Source organism: Limanda limanda, chromosome 5, assembly GCF_963576545.1.
Source record: "Limanda limanda chromosome 5, fLimLim1.1, whole genome shotgun sequence".
NCBI lineage: Eukaryota > Metazoa > Chordata > Actinopteri > Pleuronectiformes > Pleuronectidae > Limanda > Limanda limanda.
Window position 1 is genome coordinate 11,059,389 of NC_083640.1, and position 20,846 is coordinate 11,080,234.

The 20,846-nt window shown below is 43.5% G+C and overlaps 1 protein-coding gene across 1 annotated transcript in view; it reads left to right on the forward strand.

The window, feature by feature from the left end:
* Positions 1-20,846, forward strand: part of adgrv1 (adhesion G protein-coupled receptor V1) — a 99,257-nt gene that overhangs the window by 56,900 nt on the left and 21,511 nt on the right. Inside the window, exons 88-90 of the mRNA XM_061071119.1 lie at positions 12,961-13,077; positions 17,520-17,698; positions 20,416-20,573. Coding sequence (XP_060927102.1) covers positions 12,961-13,077; positions 17,520-17,698; positions 20,416-20,573 — 454 coding nt within the window. The remainder of the gene's footprint in view (positions 1-12,960; positions 13,078-17,519; positions 17,699-20,415; positions 20,574-20,846) is intronic.

Below are 20,846 nucleotides of genomic sequence, written 5' to 3' on the forward strand. Positions count from 1 at the left end.
CAGAAACACTACCTTCACACACATGCACACAAACACCACACACCACAGTCACTTCCCGTCTCTGAGAAGAATAAAGAAGTCGTCTGATTGCCGTCAAAACTCCTTAAAGTTCTTGTTTGTCGTCAGCGTGTGGGGGTGCTCTGGAGGGTTACGGGTTTTGGACAGGCATGCATGCAGTTTCTCAGCTCTCCCTGGGAATGAAGACGGATGAATTGCCAAATTCAAAGACCTGTAGAGTTTATCAACACAGTTCTTTATAAATAAAGTGAGTGACTCCGCTTTCCCAGAGGAAGTTCATCAGTTCCCATCATGACCAATCACTAAACTAATAAACAGAGGGAGGTTTTGTGCGTCAGCAAACCTTCAATTGTGAAAGAGTGGAAAGAATGAGGAGAAATAAGTGTTTATATTTATTCATATGTTTATTGCAACAGCAGAGCATAATCAGAGTTTGGCATCTTGGCTCTGACTTCATCACTTCCCCAGATTACATAGAGATAATTGGGAGTGATGAGCAAATATCTTTCCCCCCCTGTCGGAGCCTGCAGGTGGATGCTGCAGTGGTGAAGAGTCAACAGGCAGAGATACTGACAGCAGAGGCATTGACAAGCAAAGGGACAGATTGGAAGTCTTTGCTGCTTATTGTTTGTTCATTTAGTGTCGGAATCGGAAGGATGAGTTCCTGACTTGGAAAATTCACGTGAATGCCATCTAAATATTGAATTAGCATAATCGTACAATCAGCTCTAGTAGATTCACTTGCAAACTGCAAGTCCATCTCTCACGAACACCACCTTCACCTGTCGGGAAGTTCTGACCTTCTGAGGAGCGTCTGCATTCACAGCAAAATAGAGTGAATAGTGTGTGCGTGTGTTAGTGTGGGTGTGTGTGTGTCTGTGTGTGTGTGTGTGTGTTGCCTCTTGGGAGACTTGGATTACACTCCTCTGGCCGATCCACCACCTAGTGCTCAGTGCTCCTCTCCTCCTCTTCATCTGATCCGTCTCTGTTCGACTCGGCAGCATCTTACAACTCAATTTTCATTTTGACCCTGTCGCTTTTGCCTGACACTGGAAAATGAGGCTAAATTCTATATAGCGAAGTCTCAATCACTGTTTAGGTCTTTCTTCCCCTCTAAACAGGAAAACACGAGGCAGACAGACTGCCTGTCCTAAAATATACTGCTCTCACTTAACCTTCTTATCACAAATTGATGATTAATGACGCTGTTTCTATTCTCTGCCTTCTCATTATGGCTGCTGCTGCTCTTCCTCTCTCTCTCTCTCTCTCTCTCTCTCTCTCTCTCTCTCTCTCTCTCTCTCTCTCTCTCTCTCTCTCTCTCTCTATATATATATATCTCTCAGTGAAAGTGGCCGTGCACATCCTGTATGACTCATCATCAGTTTGACCAAAGACAAGATTTTCACATGTTTGTTTTTTTTATCCTAAACTGGTTACAGTGACTTAATCTCAGAGAATCAGCAACCAAGATGTCTGCCAGCAGCATTTTCATCATAGTGTAACAACATCATCTACAATGTGGTGGCTGCTATAGTCCTTAAATGCACCCTGTAGAGTTTTCCTGTAAAAACTTCTGTTTACTTGCAGTGTTTCTCAAAAGAACACATTTCTTCACAGTGTCCAACACCTGTCAAACATATTGAAGACATCACACACACGCTTGTTTTTGTAGTATTTTGAAATCTCGTTGTTCATATCAGTCTTTATTGGTCCCCACAGGGAAATTGGTTTGCAGCAATAATCACTTGGCATTTTTCACACACCAACATAACAAAACAGATATTAACCGACATAACCAACACTGCACCTGAGCTCCGGACTGATAGAGGCGGCTGAGGGGTAGAGCGGCCGTCCTCCAACCGGAAGGACTGCAGTCCCAGTCTCTTGGGAGAGTGTCCTTGTGTCCTTGAGCAAGATACGGGACCTTATAGTTATTGGAAGTCGCTTTGGATAAAAGTGTCAGCTAAATGAAATGTAATAAGAGACATTTAGTCCAAACCAACAGGACATCCTGCTTTGAAGGCATGTTTAAAAACTGAGCTTGTACACTAAAGGACATTTTTGATGTGTTTTGTGTAAACAGCTAATATATAGTAACATTGTCTAGGTAGGTGGGTAAGTGTATATATATTTTTTAGAGAATCAGCAACCATGATGTCTACCAGCAGCATTTTCATCATAGTGTAATGACATCATCTACAAAGTGGTGGCTGCTATAGTCCTTAAATGCACCCTGTGGAGTTTTCCTGTAAACATTAATCTTACCTAGATTACAGAGAGCCAACAGTGGAGTTTTCAACCAATGCAAGCCATCCTTGGAAGTCTAATGTTTTTTCTTGTTAAACTATTGACCAATAATACGAAAAAGGCTTAAATTCACTTACCTCATAGTTTACGTGTGCTCAGCTTGCGCACAAATTAAGGTGGTTATGCTTTAGTGTCTGTGGCCATTATCGGCACTTCCATTTGTTATGTTCAATTTAAGCGAAATTAACTTTTTTTAATACTGTGCCACATCAGTCTCTGACCTCTCTGGACTCTGGAAGTTAAACTCTCATTTTTGCCAAATGTCTGTTGTCCTAACAGCTGCTGACCCCAGACACAGTTCCATGAACTTTCCTCTATTTCCTGCTATCTGGTCAGGTGAGATGTAGAACAGCGAACAGAATATCCTAAAAGCCCTCAAACAGAAAAAATAAATGAATTGAAAAACTGTCAAAGCCCCGGGGCAGTTATTTGAGAGGTGATTGGTTATTTTAGATGTACACAAATTAGACAGAATAACAAGTCACTGCGATATATTCGTAAATACAGATTCACATAAACTGGACATTCAGCTGAAATATGTCATTACTTTTATATTGAATGTATCTGTATGTATATATCAAAAATTATAAATATGATACAGATAGATATCAGGGTGTAGACAGATCAAGGCCTTGATTAATTTAATCAGACTTTTCTGTCATTTTATTTTAATAAGACATATTCATACCTTAAGAATTTAGGGCCTAGGTGTTATAAATGTTCCAGCTCGAAGAAGTCTGTTTAAAAAGTAACAATAGTTATTGTTTTGTACTTATAGCGCTGTCCTTTCCAAACTCCACATAAAGAAGCAGCCACCTTTTACCTAATTCGGTGGAGCCATCCAGTTCATCAAAAGGCTGCTGACATTGTGGCTGATAAGCAAAGTTGGAGCTGCAGTTGTCAAAGTCCCTGCTCTATTTTGGGATTTGACAGCTTGTCTTGGCAGACCTCTGTGTGCAGAGTGGAGTGAACCTTGGTGGTTTAGAGAAGGAAAAAATGCTTCATCCTGAAACTGTTGAGGTCAATATTGTTGCCGTTCCAGCTTGTTGATTGCACTGGGTTTCTCGGATTCTCGCGACTGTCGCCAAATATAATGATGCAGCATATTGGCATTAATTATACCGGTGATGAGAACGATTTACAATACATTTTTACGTTTATATTTAATAAGTATTTATGATGGAGCAGTTTAAGGATTTTTGTTTTTGTTTGGACAACTGTACCAAACTTCCCATTTACAATTTACCCCTAACCTTAACCAGGAGCTCAACATTGATGATTTGCCTCATTAGGGTCAGGCTGTGGTCTCAATAAGGTCTACTGGTCTTGACAAGGTTAGTGTTTATGCTGGTTAAAGAAGTACACACACACACACCTGCATAGACAAATTATGACAATATCATCAAGAAAGCAGAGTCAGCTTTGTCCCAGGTTGTCTCAGTTGTGAAACACACACATACACACACACACACACACACACAGACACACACACACGCAAACAACACAGTCCTTGGTCCCCTTGACCTGTAGGGGTCACTGTAGCTCCACAATTAGAGCCAAGTTCAACAGCAGATGTGAATGAAAAACCATACCAATGAATCCCCTTTTTTTATGACAAATTATGTTTTTGACTGTTTCACTCAAATCCTCAATCTCTTCTTCTCTGAATGAGGAGCGATGTTTGATCTGTATCTGAGCGGCCAATCGAGAAATCCTCAACAGGAGTTTCATTAAAGTAGCTCAGATTAAAACTTGCAAAACAGTCTGGAGTTATATTACATGTATTGGACTGAGCCAAAGTCCTCTAGGCCTTGTGCTAGTTTAGTCTGTGTATAACACTTGAGATGAAGAAGCCCACGGAGACATTATGCAGCACATGATAGTCCAGCGGTGGCTCTGATTAAGTCTAAATGAGACTGCGAGGAACAGAGAACAGTGCGCGTGTGGGCAGGAGCAGCATGAATGGAACACACAGTATTTAACTCAATCAGAGTCTTCACATATTGAGCGGCCTTTCAGCCGGCCGCTGACGGAGGCTGGGAGCTGCTGCAGGTCCGTCAATTTGCAAAGACACAATCTCTGCTGGATCGATGGCCAGTTGCACAGCAGTGGATGAGGCTGCCTTAGTGGGTCAATGTAGGTTTCTGCAGGATTTTCCGATCAATAGGAGTCGACTTATGCACCTGATGATTAGACGAAGCATAAAAGAACCACTGAACTGGAGGTGATGTAACGGCCCGCCAGAATACAATCCATGTGGGCCCAGGCCAGCAGCCCAATTGTTCCTCGTCTTACCTGTGATGTAACACACGTGGCGCTGTCATAATCAGTTCTCTCTCTCTCACAGTTCTTAGCACTCGCTAAAAATGCTGATACGGTTATGATGGTGACACGTGAGTTATATCACATGGGACTGTGAGACAGTGCAGTGGATAGTTGTTGTGCAAATGTCTATGTATGCTGCATTTACATTGTGTATGATAGAAAGAAATATTGTGTGTGTATATACAAATGAACAGATTTTCCTCCCTCTCTGGCTCTCAGTCTGAATCCATCTCACCTATACAGAATGATAGTCGGTGAAATTGTGGGAATAAAAGCAAAAACTTTAAAGTGGAAACAAATAAACTTTCACAGCATCATCCGGAGCTGAAAAGTGCTCCTGTTTGCATGAACTTTGGCTGTGTGGCATTTCATATATTGAGTCAGAATAGTTTAAAGCAAATGTGGTCGAACCATGGAAGTTGACTATAGAATTCTATTTGTGGATCGGTGCACACCCACGTCATGTATGCGCCGAAGAACACACTGTGTGAGTCTTGTGGTGAAGCAAAGTCGACCCACTGAGTGTGTGTGTTTAGGGAGCTGGCCCCGCTCAGCTGGTTACAGTGTTTTTATAGCAGGAGCCATGTGTGTGTGTGTGTGTGTGTGTGTGTGTGTGTGTGTGTGTGTGTGTGTGTGTGTGTGTGTGCGTGTGTGAATCCACTCGCACAGTTCCTGCCTTGCAACCCGAAGACTTTTTCTGTCTGGCCTCCAGACCGGTTCGCACCAGATGTTGAGGAAGGAAATTCGAGAGGCGTCTCGAAAGCAGCCCTGTTGTGATTGGAAGCAGCTGCAGGTTTCCAGCTGCAGACTCTCTTTGACTGAAGTGTGAATGGGTGAAAAGAGCAGAGGCCGGTCTGTATGGATAAATGTGCCTCGTGTGGGAGGTGGTGCTAAGATTGTCTGTATGGAGGAGGCAGCACAAGCACTGCTCCCTGTATGAGTCTAGTATGAGCAGTGTCAGAAAAGCAGCAATGGGAATAAATGGCATTTGGAGTAGTTTTGATCTATGTGCTTCTAAATGAATGTACACTAAATACATTATGACGAGCCATATTACCCCTACTTTCAGTTTGCATCAGTCTATACAGAAAACATTCATAATCAGATATACACATTAACACAATTAGAGCTAGAATGTCACATAGAGCTCATATCTTCATCATACATATCAGTCCGTACCCTGATAAAGACCAAGGTCTTAGAGGTTCTTCCCTTACTTATACTGGATCCTTCCACTAAATGTCATAGTAATCCGTCCTGTAACTTTTGCGTAATCCTGCTTAGAGACAAACAACCTACCAACAATGATGTGAAGTTTGAATGTAATTTCTGCCAAATCTGTAAAACATACAATGGAATGAAATCGTGTTTATCAGAACCAAATGACAATCCCAAAAAGCTGTAGTGCGATAATGATAAAGTGCCTGGGTTCAACTGATTTTAAATAAAAACAAATAATAAGCATAAAAAACAAGTTATCTAATCTAGTTAAGCAGCTGTATGGTCTGTGGGAAGAAGCTTATATATTTATATTATTATTATTATAATAATATGATGAAACAAGTATGAATTGATTGGGCTTCTTTTAGAACATGATGCATCAGAAATACATAGTGTACAGAGCACAAGAATCTTCAAATATTCTGACTACACATAAAAAAAAACTAAAACTGTGATTTTCCTTGGCTCCCACATTCCCTCACCTTTAAACAACGACATCAATGTCACTGTAAACTTGTTGACAATTGTGCAAACTTGCTGTAGCCTTCTCATCAAGCCCTGAAACCTGCAGACTTCGCATCTTATCATCTATTGTGGGAATATCAGTCCTTCCCAGAACGTGCGATATAAAGGCTCCTGATATCCTCCCCTCCCTGTCTCACAGATGCAAGTAGACACAGTGTTACCGGGTTGCGACGTGCGCTCACGTAAGCGAATGTAGGATTCGGTGTTGTGCTTGTTTGGATTTGAAACATGCGAGAGGGGGGTGGGTGTTTATTTGCAAACAGCTGGCTCAGCAAATAAGCCTCAGCACAAGGTTCAACCCCAAACACCTGTGAACTTTACTCCTACATTCTGACCTTAAGCAGCTGAAAACGCTTTTTTTTTAAAAAATACCTGAAATAGCGGCTCATCAACACGCATGAAAAGTACATTGGTGAACAATCCAGAATCTCATAAATATAGAAACCCTTTTAAAACTTAAGATTTAGATGTTGGGACATTAGACACTTGAGATTTGATCAACCCCCACCTCAGCATTGATGCAAGCTGCTCGTACTGGGCCCATGATGTGTTTTGACTTCACTTATTCTGTATTTTACCAGCCTCACATGTCTCGTCAGCGAATGTAAGCTCACTTAACTTATCCCCCAACACACTGGCCCACTAACCCAGCTATCAGCCAGCCCCATGTGACCTGTTCCGTGCAACTCGCTGCCCTGTGTGCTCCGGCACGTAAACAACATGCTCGCTCGCATGAATTTAGAGGCTGCCGCACGTGAGGAGACTGATGATGCTTGCTCACAACGAAGAGTGTGAAAAAAAACTGCTTTGAGTGGCACAAATACTGTCACCTCGATTTGTGTTTAAAGCCTCACTAAGTGTACTTACATAAATGTGTACTTATATATATTCTAGCCTCTTTTTGCTTTGGCCACTTGAAGTTCTCAGGAGGAGTGGCGGCACAGTGATGAGAGGAGTGAGGCGGCCTGACGGGAAGGCTCTGCCTCAGTGAGAGTGATGAGAATGAATGAGTGTGGAATAATAATCTCATGTTTCTCTTTCTCTCGTTTCTTTTTCTTTTTCTCTTCGCCTGAACAAAGGCATTAGAGGAAACACCCAGGGTGCAGGCTGAGGCTGGAACTAGCTAGATCAGACCGGTAGCTGTTAGAGAGAAGGGGGGAGGTTAGGGAGAAGGGGAGAAGGAGGAGGAGGAGGGGGCGAGGAGTTGAGGGGCTGCAGAAGGAAGAGCTGGGACGAGGGAGGATGGAGGAGAGGGAGAGGCGGAGGTTAAGTGTTTTGGACATGGGTCTAGATGGAGAGTCTGGCAGGCAGACAGCCAATGCCCTGTTCCCTCAGTGATGTAATGCATCAGGCAGATGCTATTTTTAGCCACAATGGTACACTGAGCTACCTCAGCATCAGCACACAGGGGGTGCATTGATCAGCAGCAGAACTTACTGTGCATAGTTTCCCCTGTGCAGTCTGATGCTGCAGCATTTCTCTCCTCCATCAGACATTACGTGTTTTGTAATGAACTGAATTTAATTTCTCTTATTCTTTTTTTTTCTTCTGAACATTTCTGCTTTCTTTCATTTTCATCTTGATGAGTTTATTTGGCATTAATCCCATTTGACGTGCAGCTCTTGAATCATTTACCACTGCTGAGCGAGGTTTGAGAAACAAGCCCTTTTGTTTATTTCAGAGGCCGCCTGTCATATCAAAGGAGGTTAAATCTTTTATATAGATAAGAAGAAGAATTCCCTGAGGGCAGCAAGCGATCTGAAACCAAAACATCAGCTCTGAGCTGCAGAGGTGCTTCAGGGCCATAAAACAAAGGGTGGGGCTCTGTCATTGGACATTAAGGGAAGGAGATGGACCAATTGTTCGGATTTAAGGTGTCAGACCTGATGACAAGACAACATCATATTTTTTCATAACATTTCATGACCTCAGTCTCTTACATTAATGTCTTACGGTTTTAAACTCCTTTTCCACTGGACCAAAAACCCATCAACTCCTGCTAACGTCGGGCTTTCACACCCTCGTCAAAGTGACATTGCAGTAGACAAAGATTTTTGACGTCTATGACTCTGACCGCCAGCGATTTGGCAAGACAGCGAGGAGTTAAAGGAGTTAAAGGAGTTAACTGCTTTTTCAATCTGGGTTACCCACGTTTAAAAATGTCACCCGGGTCATATCCGCAAAATTGGGTGTAAAAGATATTGTTCTGTATCTCTCACTCTACAAAATCCCAATCTTAAGATTAGACTAAGATACATTTATTTGTCCCAAACACATGCACAGAAATGGACAAGCACACTCATGCAATCGTAGGGAAATTTAACCTCTGCTTTTAACCCATCTGGTGCAGAACACACAGAGCAGTGGGCAGCCATGTACGGCGCCCGGGGAGCAGAGTAAGGTGCCTTGCTCAGTGGCACTAGACAGGGTAGGGAGAATTCTCTTGGATATTTGGACAGATCAATCCAGGTTCGTATTTTTCTTGTTTCTCCGTGGAGTCGAACCAGAGATGAACCTTTTCTGCCCATAGTCCAAGTTTCTGCCACTAGTCCACCGCCTCTCCCCAGTCCACCGCCTCTCCACTCTTGATATCTACTCTTTGCCTGGTTAGATAATGAATGAATAGAATTCAGGCATTATGTACGTGAGCTTAGGTGGTTTCTGCTTTACCAGATGCAATGTAGTCGTGCAGCACCTCCCTGTCTCTGCTTTGAATAAGCCCGAGGCTCTAGACACGGCGACTCCCAGTGTCTTATACAAAAGAGGAGGAGGCTCGGGGACAAAAGGACAGAGGAGCAGATATTGCTCTGATAAACTCCACATCCGCACCTATCTCCTCCCCGCCCAGCTAATCCAACCCCGTGGCGAATCTTCATTACTTCGGCGCTGACATGTACCGAGGCTCTTTTCTCGAAGCAGCGAACAATGGCCTCAGTTGTAACCGTGACCTCCAAATCTACTTAGCTTACCTCAGACCTCTTCAAAGGCCGATATCCAATCCCAGTCCCGAAACATATTGTGCTGCTGACTTTACATTTCTTTCTACAGCACGGAGTTTGATCTTAACACAGATTTCCTTTCTTCAATAAGGCCAAAGCAACAGGTGAAGGATTTAGTTTGGGTTTGATCTGACAAAGGATGTCGTGTACCATCGTCACAGGTGACACTATAATGAGAGGCAGTGGTTTATGTCACAGGTCATTAGTTCACAGAGGTTGCATGTTCCACCATTGACAAGTGCCCAAAGATCAGTCCTCTCTTTATGAATTGTACTTTACTCCCTTTGTCCCAATTCCACCTCTTTCTATTATTTTTCCCCGGTCTTCAAAAGCTGGTGAAATGTAGCAGTCCAAATATGTTCACTGGTGTAGTTTCTTTAACAGATGACATCAACTTTGGGATGATTTCCTCCTCTGGTCCGGGGCCTTGTAATGTTTAACCTGTTAATGTGATCCCTCTCGAGCAATGTCAACACTTCTGCCACTGCAGCGGAAATGTTAAATTAAATCCATTTAAACATTCCAAGTTCACATTATTTATAAAAGTCCTTTACTGTCTTATTATATACTGTGTAAAGTCAATACGAGAAGTTTCCTGTGTTTATTTAAAGGCTTGTGTCTTGTCCCCTGTGACTGTCTGAGTGTTGTGATAAAACTACCCTTCACTGCACATTATCCCAGAAAGTGGCGACAGCAGCATTTACACAGATCTGAGCTGCAGCTGGATGTTAACTTCAGTTTGTGTTTGTGTTTGTGTGTGTGTGTGTGTGTGTGTGTGTGTGTGTGTGTGTGTGTGTGTGTGTGTGTGTGTGTGTGTGTGTGTACTCTTTGTCCAGCATAAACACTGAGCTTGTCAGGACCAGTAGCACTCATGGAGCTCAAAACCCAGACCAAATGAAACCCAACTTCACTTCTGAGCTGCTGGTTAAGGTTTGGGTTAAGATCTAAATCATGGTCAGGTTATGGCAAGGGTTAGGCATGGATTGGTTATGGTAGAAGTTAGGGATAAGATTTTGTTAAGCAATGCAATGTCCTCATCTGGATAACTGCACAAAGCTGTGTCTGTATGACATGCAGTACGTATCTCCACCAGACCCGACTCAGCAGTAACAACAGAGTGTTATGCAACAGGCACAAAAGCAATAAAAAGGCACCACAGTGAAAATGTGTGTGTTCTGCTGTCTGTGTGACTGTCTGTGGAACTGCTTATTTTATTTGATCTTTTTATAAGACTGAATACATCGAGACAATATGTCATCAAATAAAACCTTGCAGGGATCCACCCTGTTACCTGCTGACTCGCCCAACCTGGTTCACAGAGTTCACCTGGTTTCTATCCTCAGCCCACACCAGGGCGTTCCTATAGCTCAGGGCAATGGAGGACACAAACACACCGAGACTCACGCAACAGCTGGGAGGCACCGAACTGTCGGAGGCTGCACTCTTCTGGGCCCTTTGCCCTCCTTTCCTCACAGGGTCAATTCTCATTATCTCTTATGTCATTCACAGGGGTCAGTAGGTCGGGTGCTTCAGTAGATATCCCGGTGGATTTTAGGGTTTGTCTCTAAAGCCTATAGCAAACATGTGCGGGCACATTGCTTGAAGCTTAGCCCGGTTGAGATTTACACTGCTGTTCCAGACAGTGTTTACTATGTTGTTGTTCTGTACATGCAGCCAAATCTAATTTAAATCCATATAATCATTAAAGTAGATGAGCCGAGCCAAAGTCTAATACCCCGACACACTCACTGATAACTCATCCCCCTCCAGTTCCATGTGTGCCTGCTTGTCTGTGCTGCGTGTTTGCTCACCAGTATGTGTCACACATCCTGCAGTGTATTTAGCATTTCTCGCTCGGTCCTTTCCCCATTGTTTCGTTTCCGAGAGAGGAGAGTTGGTGTGTCACCCTGTGCCCGTGGTCGAATGAGGCTTTAGCTCTGCCAAAAACACACACAGGCCCCCCTGCATAATCTTTGTTCCCATAAGCTACCTGAACAACCCCCGCCCCCCCTCCCAAGTCAGGCATCTTTCCAGGCAGCTCGGGCATGAGTTTCCTTCCTGTGCCATCCCTTCCACTCACGCCCTGCAGGGCCTGGAACATGGATGGGAAAACAACTCATGATTCCTTTATTTGCATGAACGCCCTGGTTTTTCCCCTTAGTCAACAGGAGGATGCATGCAGTTGCTCGTAAATGCTGGAAAATCCAAGGATGGTTATTAAAGGTTTTTCCTGATGGGATTTTCAAAATGTAAGAAAGTAGGACAGCGGGAAATAGAAAGACTGTGGAGAAAAGTAATCTGAGGAGTGACTACGTTGGCATCACCCAAATCAAGATTTGATGTGAAGGCCACGTCTTTTAATATCAACGCACGTCTGACCTCATAAAACAAATCAAAAGCAAGCTGTGTTTGTTTGTGAGTGCGTGCAAGTGTGCATGTGGACCTGTAATGTCCCGGCCCAACCTACCTATTTACCTTGTTACTATAGCGACCTGCCTGCTGTGTATTAGTCGAAACCAAAGGGTGGTATCAGCAGGCTGAATGACTAAAAGACAGATAATTACAGTGTGCATAGGGTAAAGAGGCGATGTTAAGCTGCTGTTTAAGGAAGATGTGGTGATAAACCCTCCTTCTCTCACCTGAAGCTGTGCGACTGCTGCTTTCAGTCCCCGGCTCCCGAGTGTAGCGCACATAATGTAAGGTAACATTTGACACCATGTTATCAGTCTCCCCCCCCCACGTCCCTCTGCTTCTGCTACACTCTCAGTCACCCTCTCTCCCTGGTCCACAGCGCTGGCAGCGGGCCAATGGGCTGCGGGTTAGGTAACAATCGGCCAGCTGCAGTGGCACCGAACTCTTGTCAGTGCCAGAGGTTAATGAAGCTCTGTGATGGACGGCAGAGCAGCAGTATTTTCTGCTGCCCTCATGGGTTTTCCACACAGTTCTGCCTCCAATGTTACAAATTGAATTTTGGCCCTGGTGCATTTCCATCTACAAAAATCTCCCTCCCCCTTTCTCTATGCCACGCACAAACACACTCACACACACACACACTTACCACACGTTTTCTGCGGTGCCCCTTTATTCCGTTATCCGGACAAACGTGACACCCACACATTTGTACCAATCTTTGCATTTGTAGGACGATAGGAAGGACCACATTTTGTCTGTGTTGTTTGTGTTGTTGTTTTCATTTTGGCTCCAGTCTGCATTGCTTGCTGCATGGTGATGTAACAGGTCTGCAGGATAAGATGTCTCTCCTCGGGAGGGGGCGGACGGGGTATCCAAATCATGCTGTCTACTTTAAAAATGTATGCACCATAGGACAATCTGCAAATTGCCTAAGGACACAATATGAACTGCTGGCATTGCGAGGAGCAGTGCACCTGTACGTGTGCGTGGGTGCCAGGTCATCATACAAACAAAAATGTTCCAGTGTTCTCTTAACGGAGCAAATTGTGTACATACGTGGATTTCCATAAAAACTTGCTGCTGCCTTTTCCTGTGAGAACGTGTGAAATTCGCATCTCACACAAGTTCTAAATTTGTCTTTTTCTCTCCGCAGATCTGTTTACTGGTCTCAGCTTTCCGGGGCCGGATGTTTTCAGAGGACAGCTGTGCTGCTCTGGCACTCTTCTCTCACTACTTCCACCTCAGTCAGTTCTTTTGGATGCTCATACAGGTAATACACAGACCCTGGAACTGTCCTAAGTGTTCCAATCGCAAGTGGTCAGCGCTCAGCACAGGTGTGAGGTGTGAATGCGTCCTGTATGCATCCTGAGATCCACAAAACCACATTCAGAGGATTGGGAGAGTGGGATGCATGTGGTCACATTCTCTGACTTGTGTAAACCCAAATGTGTCCTCAGCCAAATATGAAGGAGTCGGACCACCTTCTCCACTGACATCCTACGACCCGCTGCTGTTTCACATTCACTTGAATATATTTTGAAGTTCTCAGTGACCATACATTTATAGCCACCACGATATCATCACTGATCACCACATAATGATTGATACTTTATATTTTTTTGGATGGTTAAAAACATTTCTTCACAGCAGCTGCACGAGAATCATTCAGCCCCTCCTCTACCTCTCTCACTCTCGCTCACTTGCACGCAAGGTGACATAGGGAACATCTCTAAACTCACATTGGGTAAAAATAACATCATGAGGTCTCTGTGAACACAAATAGCAGTCGTGATTATTTGCATATAGAGCGGGGGAAGTGACATCCAATCACAAGTGGCCACAGGAGACACGTCCAGGACACATTTTAAGGTGTGAAAACATGACTTAGTGCTGTCGGATTGTGATTTGGATCTCTCGGGATCAATGTTAATACCAAGATGCTAAAAAACTTTAACCCTTGATGGCATTAAAACCTAAATATTGGGACATAGACATCATTGTTGTTACCCTTAGATTTCTACAGGAACAGAGACCCCATACGGTAAATAGAAAAAAGGTTTTTTACATAATTGTTGAATCGATGCTGTGCAGACAGGTTGTGATGGATGATTCTTTTTTTTTCTAATATAAGCAGGGATATTGCTTTGTCCCTGTGAAAAAGAAGACGTGAGAAGTGCTTCACCGTTATAAATCTGAGCCTGACTGAGGTCGGCTCAATGGGCCTTTAATCTCACAATGGGCTTCAGTGTCGAGCAGCAGCACAAGAGGGTCAGTCTGTGGGTCAAAGATAAACTGTACAGCAAATAGAGTGATTTTAAAATGTCATCGTGTCTTTTTTTGCAGTAACCTCCTTTTTGTAGTTTGTTGCAGTTAACAACAAACAGTTAAACGCGTGTTCAGTTAAGTCCTGTTTTCATTAGGGGACGAGATGAAGGCTCCACTGTGCTGCATGACATGACCTGTGACCTGAGACTGGTACCACTTAGTAACACTTCGCCCCACCTAACCCACCCCTCCTTTTTTTACCATCTGGCCTCCATTTCATTTTGTTTTTCTCTCGTGTGTCGTAACGTCCCAGAGCAAAGCCGCTCAGACAAAGTCCTGACTTGAAGATATTAGGGCTTGACTTACGCTGGTGGCTATAGTCTAACTGACATCAAAAACAGAACTTTTCATTTCTCCTCAAACATTTTTTTGCCCTCAGTAGTACAGCCATAGTGATGCCATAGATTCATGTCACACAAAAATGAAAAGAATATGACTTTTTTCTGGGGGTTGCACATCTTATCTAAACCAGTTTTAATCCCGCGGAGAGAATAGACGACTTCTGACCCTCTATGAGGGAACAAGAATGTGCTGAACGTCGGATAGAGAGGACATCAGGGATTGAATATTTACCTCAGTTGATCCTTTTCTCTATCGAGCCCTGTGGAGTCATTCACTTTTTCCAAATTAAAACAATTGCTTGTTTTACATGCGTGAATTTTTAGACTGGATAAATGGTCCCCTAAAAGTCCTTCCCAGCCCAGGCCCAAATAATAATACATTTTGTTGAGTTGGGAAATGTGATCCGTTGTCGCTTTACTCAAAATCCCATGAAAGTTGTTTCTCTGTGGTCAAGTAATTCAGGCTGACGTAAAAAAGAATGAGTGTCACCACATACTTATGAGCCAGCTGGTCTGGTACAGAACATACTGGCTCAGGAGAGCGGTTTCAAAAGTCACCATCGTCGTTCCCCCCCTCTTTTTCCCCCTCTTCTGTAAGTCTCTGGCTGTTGTTGTGCTTACACACTCTTAAATATTTTACAGCGTGTGACGTTTGTTACTGAACATAATCAATGTTTATGCAGTGGATATAATCTCTCCTGGCACATACGTTACAATCGCTGGAGTATTATAAGATTAGCCCTTTGAATTAGCTAATGGAGACTGACCACATTAGGGTTACACTGGGACCGGGCAGTCCTGTACATGCTAAACAGTTTTTGTCGTCTTATATCGGAATGTTTTTGGTTGACCTCTGACAAAAGGCTACCGTTTCATGTAGCTTCAGAAGTGTTAAAATGTGAAGGGAGTGACAGTGGGATAAATTGTGTGTTGACGTAAGTAGGTTGTTTAGACACACATGGTAATAGTTAGTGTGGTTGTAGAGCTGATGTGTTGTAGTGGAGAAAACATAAACTATGATTTACAGCAGGAGCTCAAATTGGAGGAAAAATGCAGTCATGTATTCACGTAAATTACTCGCTTTACTTTTCCTTCAAATGTGTCAAAACCAAAGCACCTCGCATCATATCTGCTCTACATCTCTCTTAAATATCGCTGCCAACCTGGTTTCCATTGATGTGTGGTCTTAAAACCCCTCTGTCCTCACCAATCTCTCAGTATCGACCTTCCTGATGTCTCACCGCTCATTTTTCCCCCTATCAGGTGGCTGCTCTCAGCTAAGTGGTTGATACGAGTGGGCGCCAGCAGCAACTCATCTCAGAGCATGAAGAAGGGGAAAATCAATAACTGCGGCGTGTCGGGTTCAGGAGAATATGCAGTGACATAATGCCAGAAAACAACCAATAATTACTAGACCAGCTATTTTCCCGACTGCAGAGTCTCGTACACACAACCTCAGATGCTGCATAACAATACATAACAATACTGTACAGTTCTTTCAGTCAGGAAAGACCTACTTAAGCCTCAGCTTCATAATGTATTTCTACCCTGATTCACTGTGCTAGTCAGCGAGACTATCAAACAGCTAGGGAGCACACCTCATAGCTTTGTAGTTGCCAGTGTTTTATTAGTCATCACATACATTTCAGTATTTTAAAAGCGCGGATCAGAGGAAACCAGTGGCTTTAAGGCCATCTAGTCCATCAGTCAGCTAACATCTAAGTATCTTCATGGCTAAACACCACAAGATGTAAGTAAATTATTGAAAATCCACTTGCTGATTGGGACTCTTGGGTCTTTTTCGATTGTGATATAGCCTTTGCCAGTTCGTTAGTGTCCTGTCACATGATCCTCTTTCTGCACATTAGTTAGGACCATTGCTGACCCTGTTATCTTTGCTACCAACTGTTCTGCAGTAGATTCTCGATTTACAATGATACAGCTGCTTACATGTGTAGGAGACCAGCTATTTTGAGAGCAAGTGATGTGTACACCACTATGTGCACGACCATTGCATGTGAGTGGTCTCATGACGTGCGCTTTCAGTTAGTTTGGACAGGATTAAAACTGATGTTTGGACAAATTGTAGACGCTGGACAGAGATTACTTATTTGGAAAAAGCCATTTTCAAACGAGATCTCTGTAGTTTGGATGTAGCCTTAGGCGGCAGTATCAACAGCCAGCGAGTGACGCAGCCGCTGCAGAGCACACACTCTGTTACACAGTCTTACCCATAATCCATTTACTGTGCATGTCTTGGTGGCTCCAGCCTGCTCACAGAGAAGGCGAGGCAGCTGGTGATTGACTATTGTCTCAGGGCAGTGCAGCCAAGCTGTTACACAACGGTGTATCCTGAGCACAGAGTGTATTGTGTGTTTGTTTTGCCAGTGTTGTGTATGTGTATGGATATGGTTAAGCATCTCTTAACCTCCAGTTATTAAATGAATCACCTTGTCCTCAATGTGAATGTCCTCAGACAGACGGACAAAAACAAACACCGTCAGCTGTTGTTCGTTGTAGCTGTGGCGCCGTTGCATAAATGTGTGTCATCCTGAACATAACAATGGACTTCAACTATAAACCCGGCGGACAGGTTAGATTGGAATACAGAGAGCAAGTTTGTATTTACCCTTGAACTCGTCTTTAAAACTTTAAATAAAGTTCTGCCCTTTGCTCTTCACCAGTGTATCAGATTAATGATATGCCATTGTCCCTGTGTTAGATCTTCACTCGGGGAAAAGTCACTGTGTCTGTTTCCCCGAACAGGTGTTCAGAAAAGCCACTTATGTAACAATGCAGGGCTTAGTGTATCTGAACAGTCTATCAAAGCCTGCTAGATTACAGAGCAAACAGCACTGGTGTGTGCGTGTGTGTATAGAAGTGTGGCTGTATGAGACATGGGAAAAAATCATCCAAAGTCCAAACACTTTGCTTTTCCTCACAACATCACAGTGCTGCTGCAGGTTTAAAATGTATTACCCATAAACATGTTGCCTGTGCAGGAACATATCTGTGTTCACATGTTTTTCTCTAACCGTGTCCCCAGGCCGTGAACTTCTGGCAAGTGCTGGTGATGAATGACGAGCACACCGAGCGCCGCCACCTGCTCTACTTCCTGTTGGGCTGGGGACTTCCTGCCCTCGTCATCATAGTCCTGGTTATCGTGTTGCTCGGCGGCTTCGGGTGGACGATACACGCCGTGTACGGACTGGTGCAAGGAGATGTGTGAGTGCATGGCCCAAGACGCTAATACATACACAAGTGGTTGTGAGAACTGATGAAAGGGAATAAATCCAGCGTAATCTGTTTTTCTTGAGACGGCTCAGGAATGTGCTTTCAAAACCGGTTTGTGTCAGACACGGTGACTTCAGTTTCATTTTTACACCATGACTTGAGTAGAGCAAACAGAAAACACCTGAGTCTGCGACATCATGTGAGGAGGCGGCTCGACCAATCAGCTGAACGAATCGGCGAGTTTCGGTGTTTGCGTGCGTCTCCCCACTACCTGGAGGGTGGAGGCTTTCACACAGCAGGAAAACAGCTTAAATAACTCGAATAGGATATGGGTCTTTATGTGTTTGTTTAATCTAGTCAGATGTGTCTATGTTTAAGTGTGTGTCTGTGTGTTTGCAGGAAATGTGTCTATCCTTCCCGTGTCTATTTATCATTCCACTTCGAGTGTGCGTGACACGGCCAAGTCAAACTTTGATGAAGTTAAAAACCCATAAATCACATCTAAAATTAGCCAGTGGTCCGAGGTGTGGCTGTTATCCTTGGGATCAAGAGTGCACGCGTGTTTCCTGTAGGCGGGTGCGTGTTGGACAGTGAGCGTACACATGAGAGTTTTAGGGATACAGAGAAGTATTCAGCGTACCTTCCTCTTTGAGGGAAAGAATTCATTCCCTCTCTCTCTCTCTCTCTCTCTCTCTCTCTCTCTCTCTCTCTCTGTCTCTCTCTCTCTCTCTTTCCCTCTCTCTCTCTGTCTCTCTCTCTCTCTCTCTCTTTCCCTCTCTCTCTCTCTCTCTCTCTCTATCTCTCTCTACCTCTCTCTCTCTGTCTCCCTCTCTCTCCCTCTCCTCTTCATCATTGTAAACAGGTAGCCTCCTGTTTGTCTCAGTTTCGCTCGGCCTGCGGACAAACAGGTGTCACGCTCAGACCTTGCATAAGTAGTCAGCTTTGCATTGGATTGTAACTGTATGTTCTTGTTGTGTGATATATATATTCATACAGCTGTTGTTCACCTTTTTATAGTAACTGCTACTATATCCATAGGCAACAATGTATGCTGAGTGGCGCACTATTAAATCAACAGATGTTATCTCCTTTTTCTCCATGTTTATGTCATGATTTGGGGATTTCTTTACCTTGTTGTTTATGTAGTTGGCTCACGGTACATGAAGGTTAATGTTCATCTGGATCACATGTTCTGCTTGAGAGCTAATTTAGTTTTTACTGGACTGCGTTGGGAGTACAACTTTAAATTGAGCAGACCATTTTTGATAAAACGTAAAGTGGGAACATAAAGTTGGGAGACAATTTAAATGGGAGATGAAAGATGAGACAAAAGCTCTATTCAACAGACAAAATCCCCAAAATAGGATTGTCTCATCAATAATGGCAATAGTATAATAAATAAATTACTCGTGTATGATTTTTTATTATTTTATTTTATTGAATACTATAAATAAGTTAGGTTTAGGGTCAGATTTGCAGATTAATTGCTGCTCCAGTCATTTCCTGAAGAGCGGGACATGCCTCTACCCTGTGCAAGTTTTATAGTCTCCTTCGAAAATGTCATGTAAGCTGATAGCTGACATATGTCACACACCCATGTCCTGGAACGACACATTACCTCACACCGTGGTGTAAAAACGAACATCACAGTAATGACTCTGTAAAAAAAAAAAACATAAAAGGCATTGCTTCTTTTATTTGTTCTCTCCCAAGCCATGAATTAAATGAAATGGGCCCCTGGGTAATGCTTCCCCCATCCACTGCAAGAATCCCTGGGATCTTACGCTTCGCTTGTGAGATTTTCAGTGCAGCAGGATCTCATCCCCTTAATCACAAGGCCACAGCAGCACAAATATCCATATTCCAGTGAGTTCACACTCTCATAGTCCGGCTGTCAGGCTGGGACGGGATAATGCAGTGCTCTATTTGGAATACCTCATGTTATGTTATGACTAGTGTTGTTCCAATTACTTCTGTGACTGTACTGAGGGCCTATCTGTATGTCTCTCTCCCACCAAACAAGGGGCTGAGCTTGTTTTGTGAAAGTCACTTGGGTGGTTTCATAGTTGTTTGGCAGTTACAGTTTATAAGACGATGTTGATTTTCCCAGAGAAAAATATTTCACTCCGTTTTATTTTATTTAATAGAAGAAAAACAGATCGGACTGGAAACAGACTCCAGAGATTTCCCAGGAAACGGACAAAGAGAAGGGCAGTCAAATACTCACTCACAAAATAATAAACAGAGTAGCTAAAGAGAAATTAATTAGCAGTTGACCTTGAATTAAACCTGAAATTCAAACTGTTCTCTCTGCAGGTGAACTCTCTGAATCCACACATTTTCAATAGAATATTCAGTAGTTTGTTCTCTGTGATGTTTTTTCAGCCTTTAAACAAAGTGTCTATGTCATTAGATATTAACTCGCTGTGGCTGCAGGGCGACCTGGTTGTTCAGAGGAGCTGAGAACATGCACATTTAGCTGCTGAAGGCAAAAGCTGCTGTTGAGCAATGTCAAGTTTTAAGCCGTTCCTGTTTGTGAAACCTGAAGAAAGAAAGTCTTAACTGGAGTAAATATAGCTCAACAGGCGTCTAATGCGTTTCTGTTTTCCACAGCTCACCTTTGACGCAATTTTCCCTCCTCTCAACCTTTCCTTGTTCTCCTCTCAGGCAAAACCAAACACTCACATCTCTGTCCCTCTCTCCTCTAGGTGCTTTATCCCCAACATCTACGCGGCTCTGAGCACGGCCGTGCTGGTGCCTCTCATCTGTCTGGTAGCTGTGCTGGTCGTGTTCATCCATGCCTACCAGGTTACTCAGCAGTGGAAGGCTTACGATGACATTTATCGTGGACGCACCAACAGCACAGGTACCCAACAAACCAGCAAACATGTACACAGTATAATGCATAGGCATGTGTTGTGCACACTTTGGACACAAAACTTTGCATGGACACGCAAAGATAAGATCTGAACATTGTTTTTATGTACAGTCACACTATCACCCTTGTTGTATGCACGCATACAGACGCAACAGAAACAAGGAGCCTGTTGCCAGAATGCCTTCAGGAACTAGACTGCACCCACCCATATTTTGGGCCAGAAGTATCAGCCCCTATTTTACTCAGCTTTCAGACTCAGTG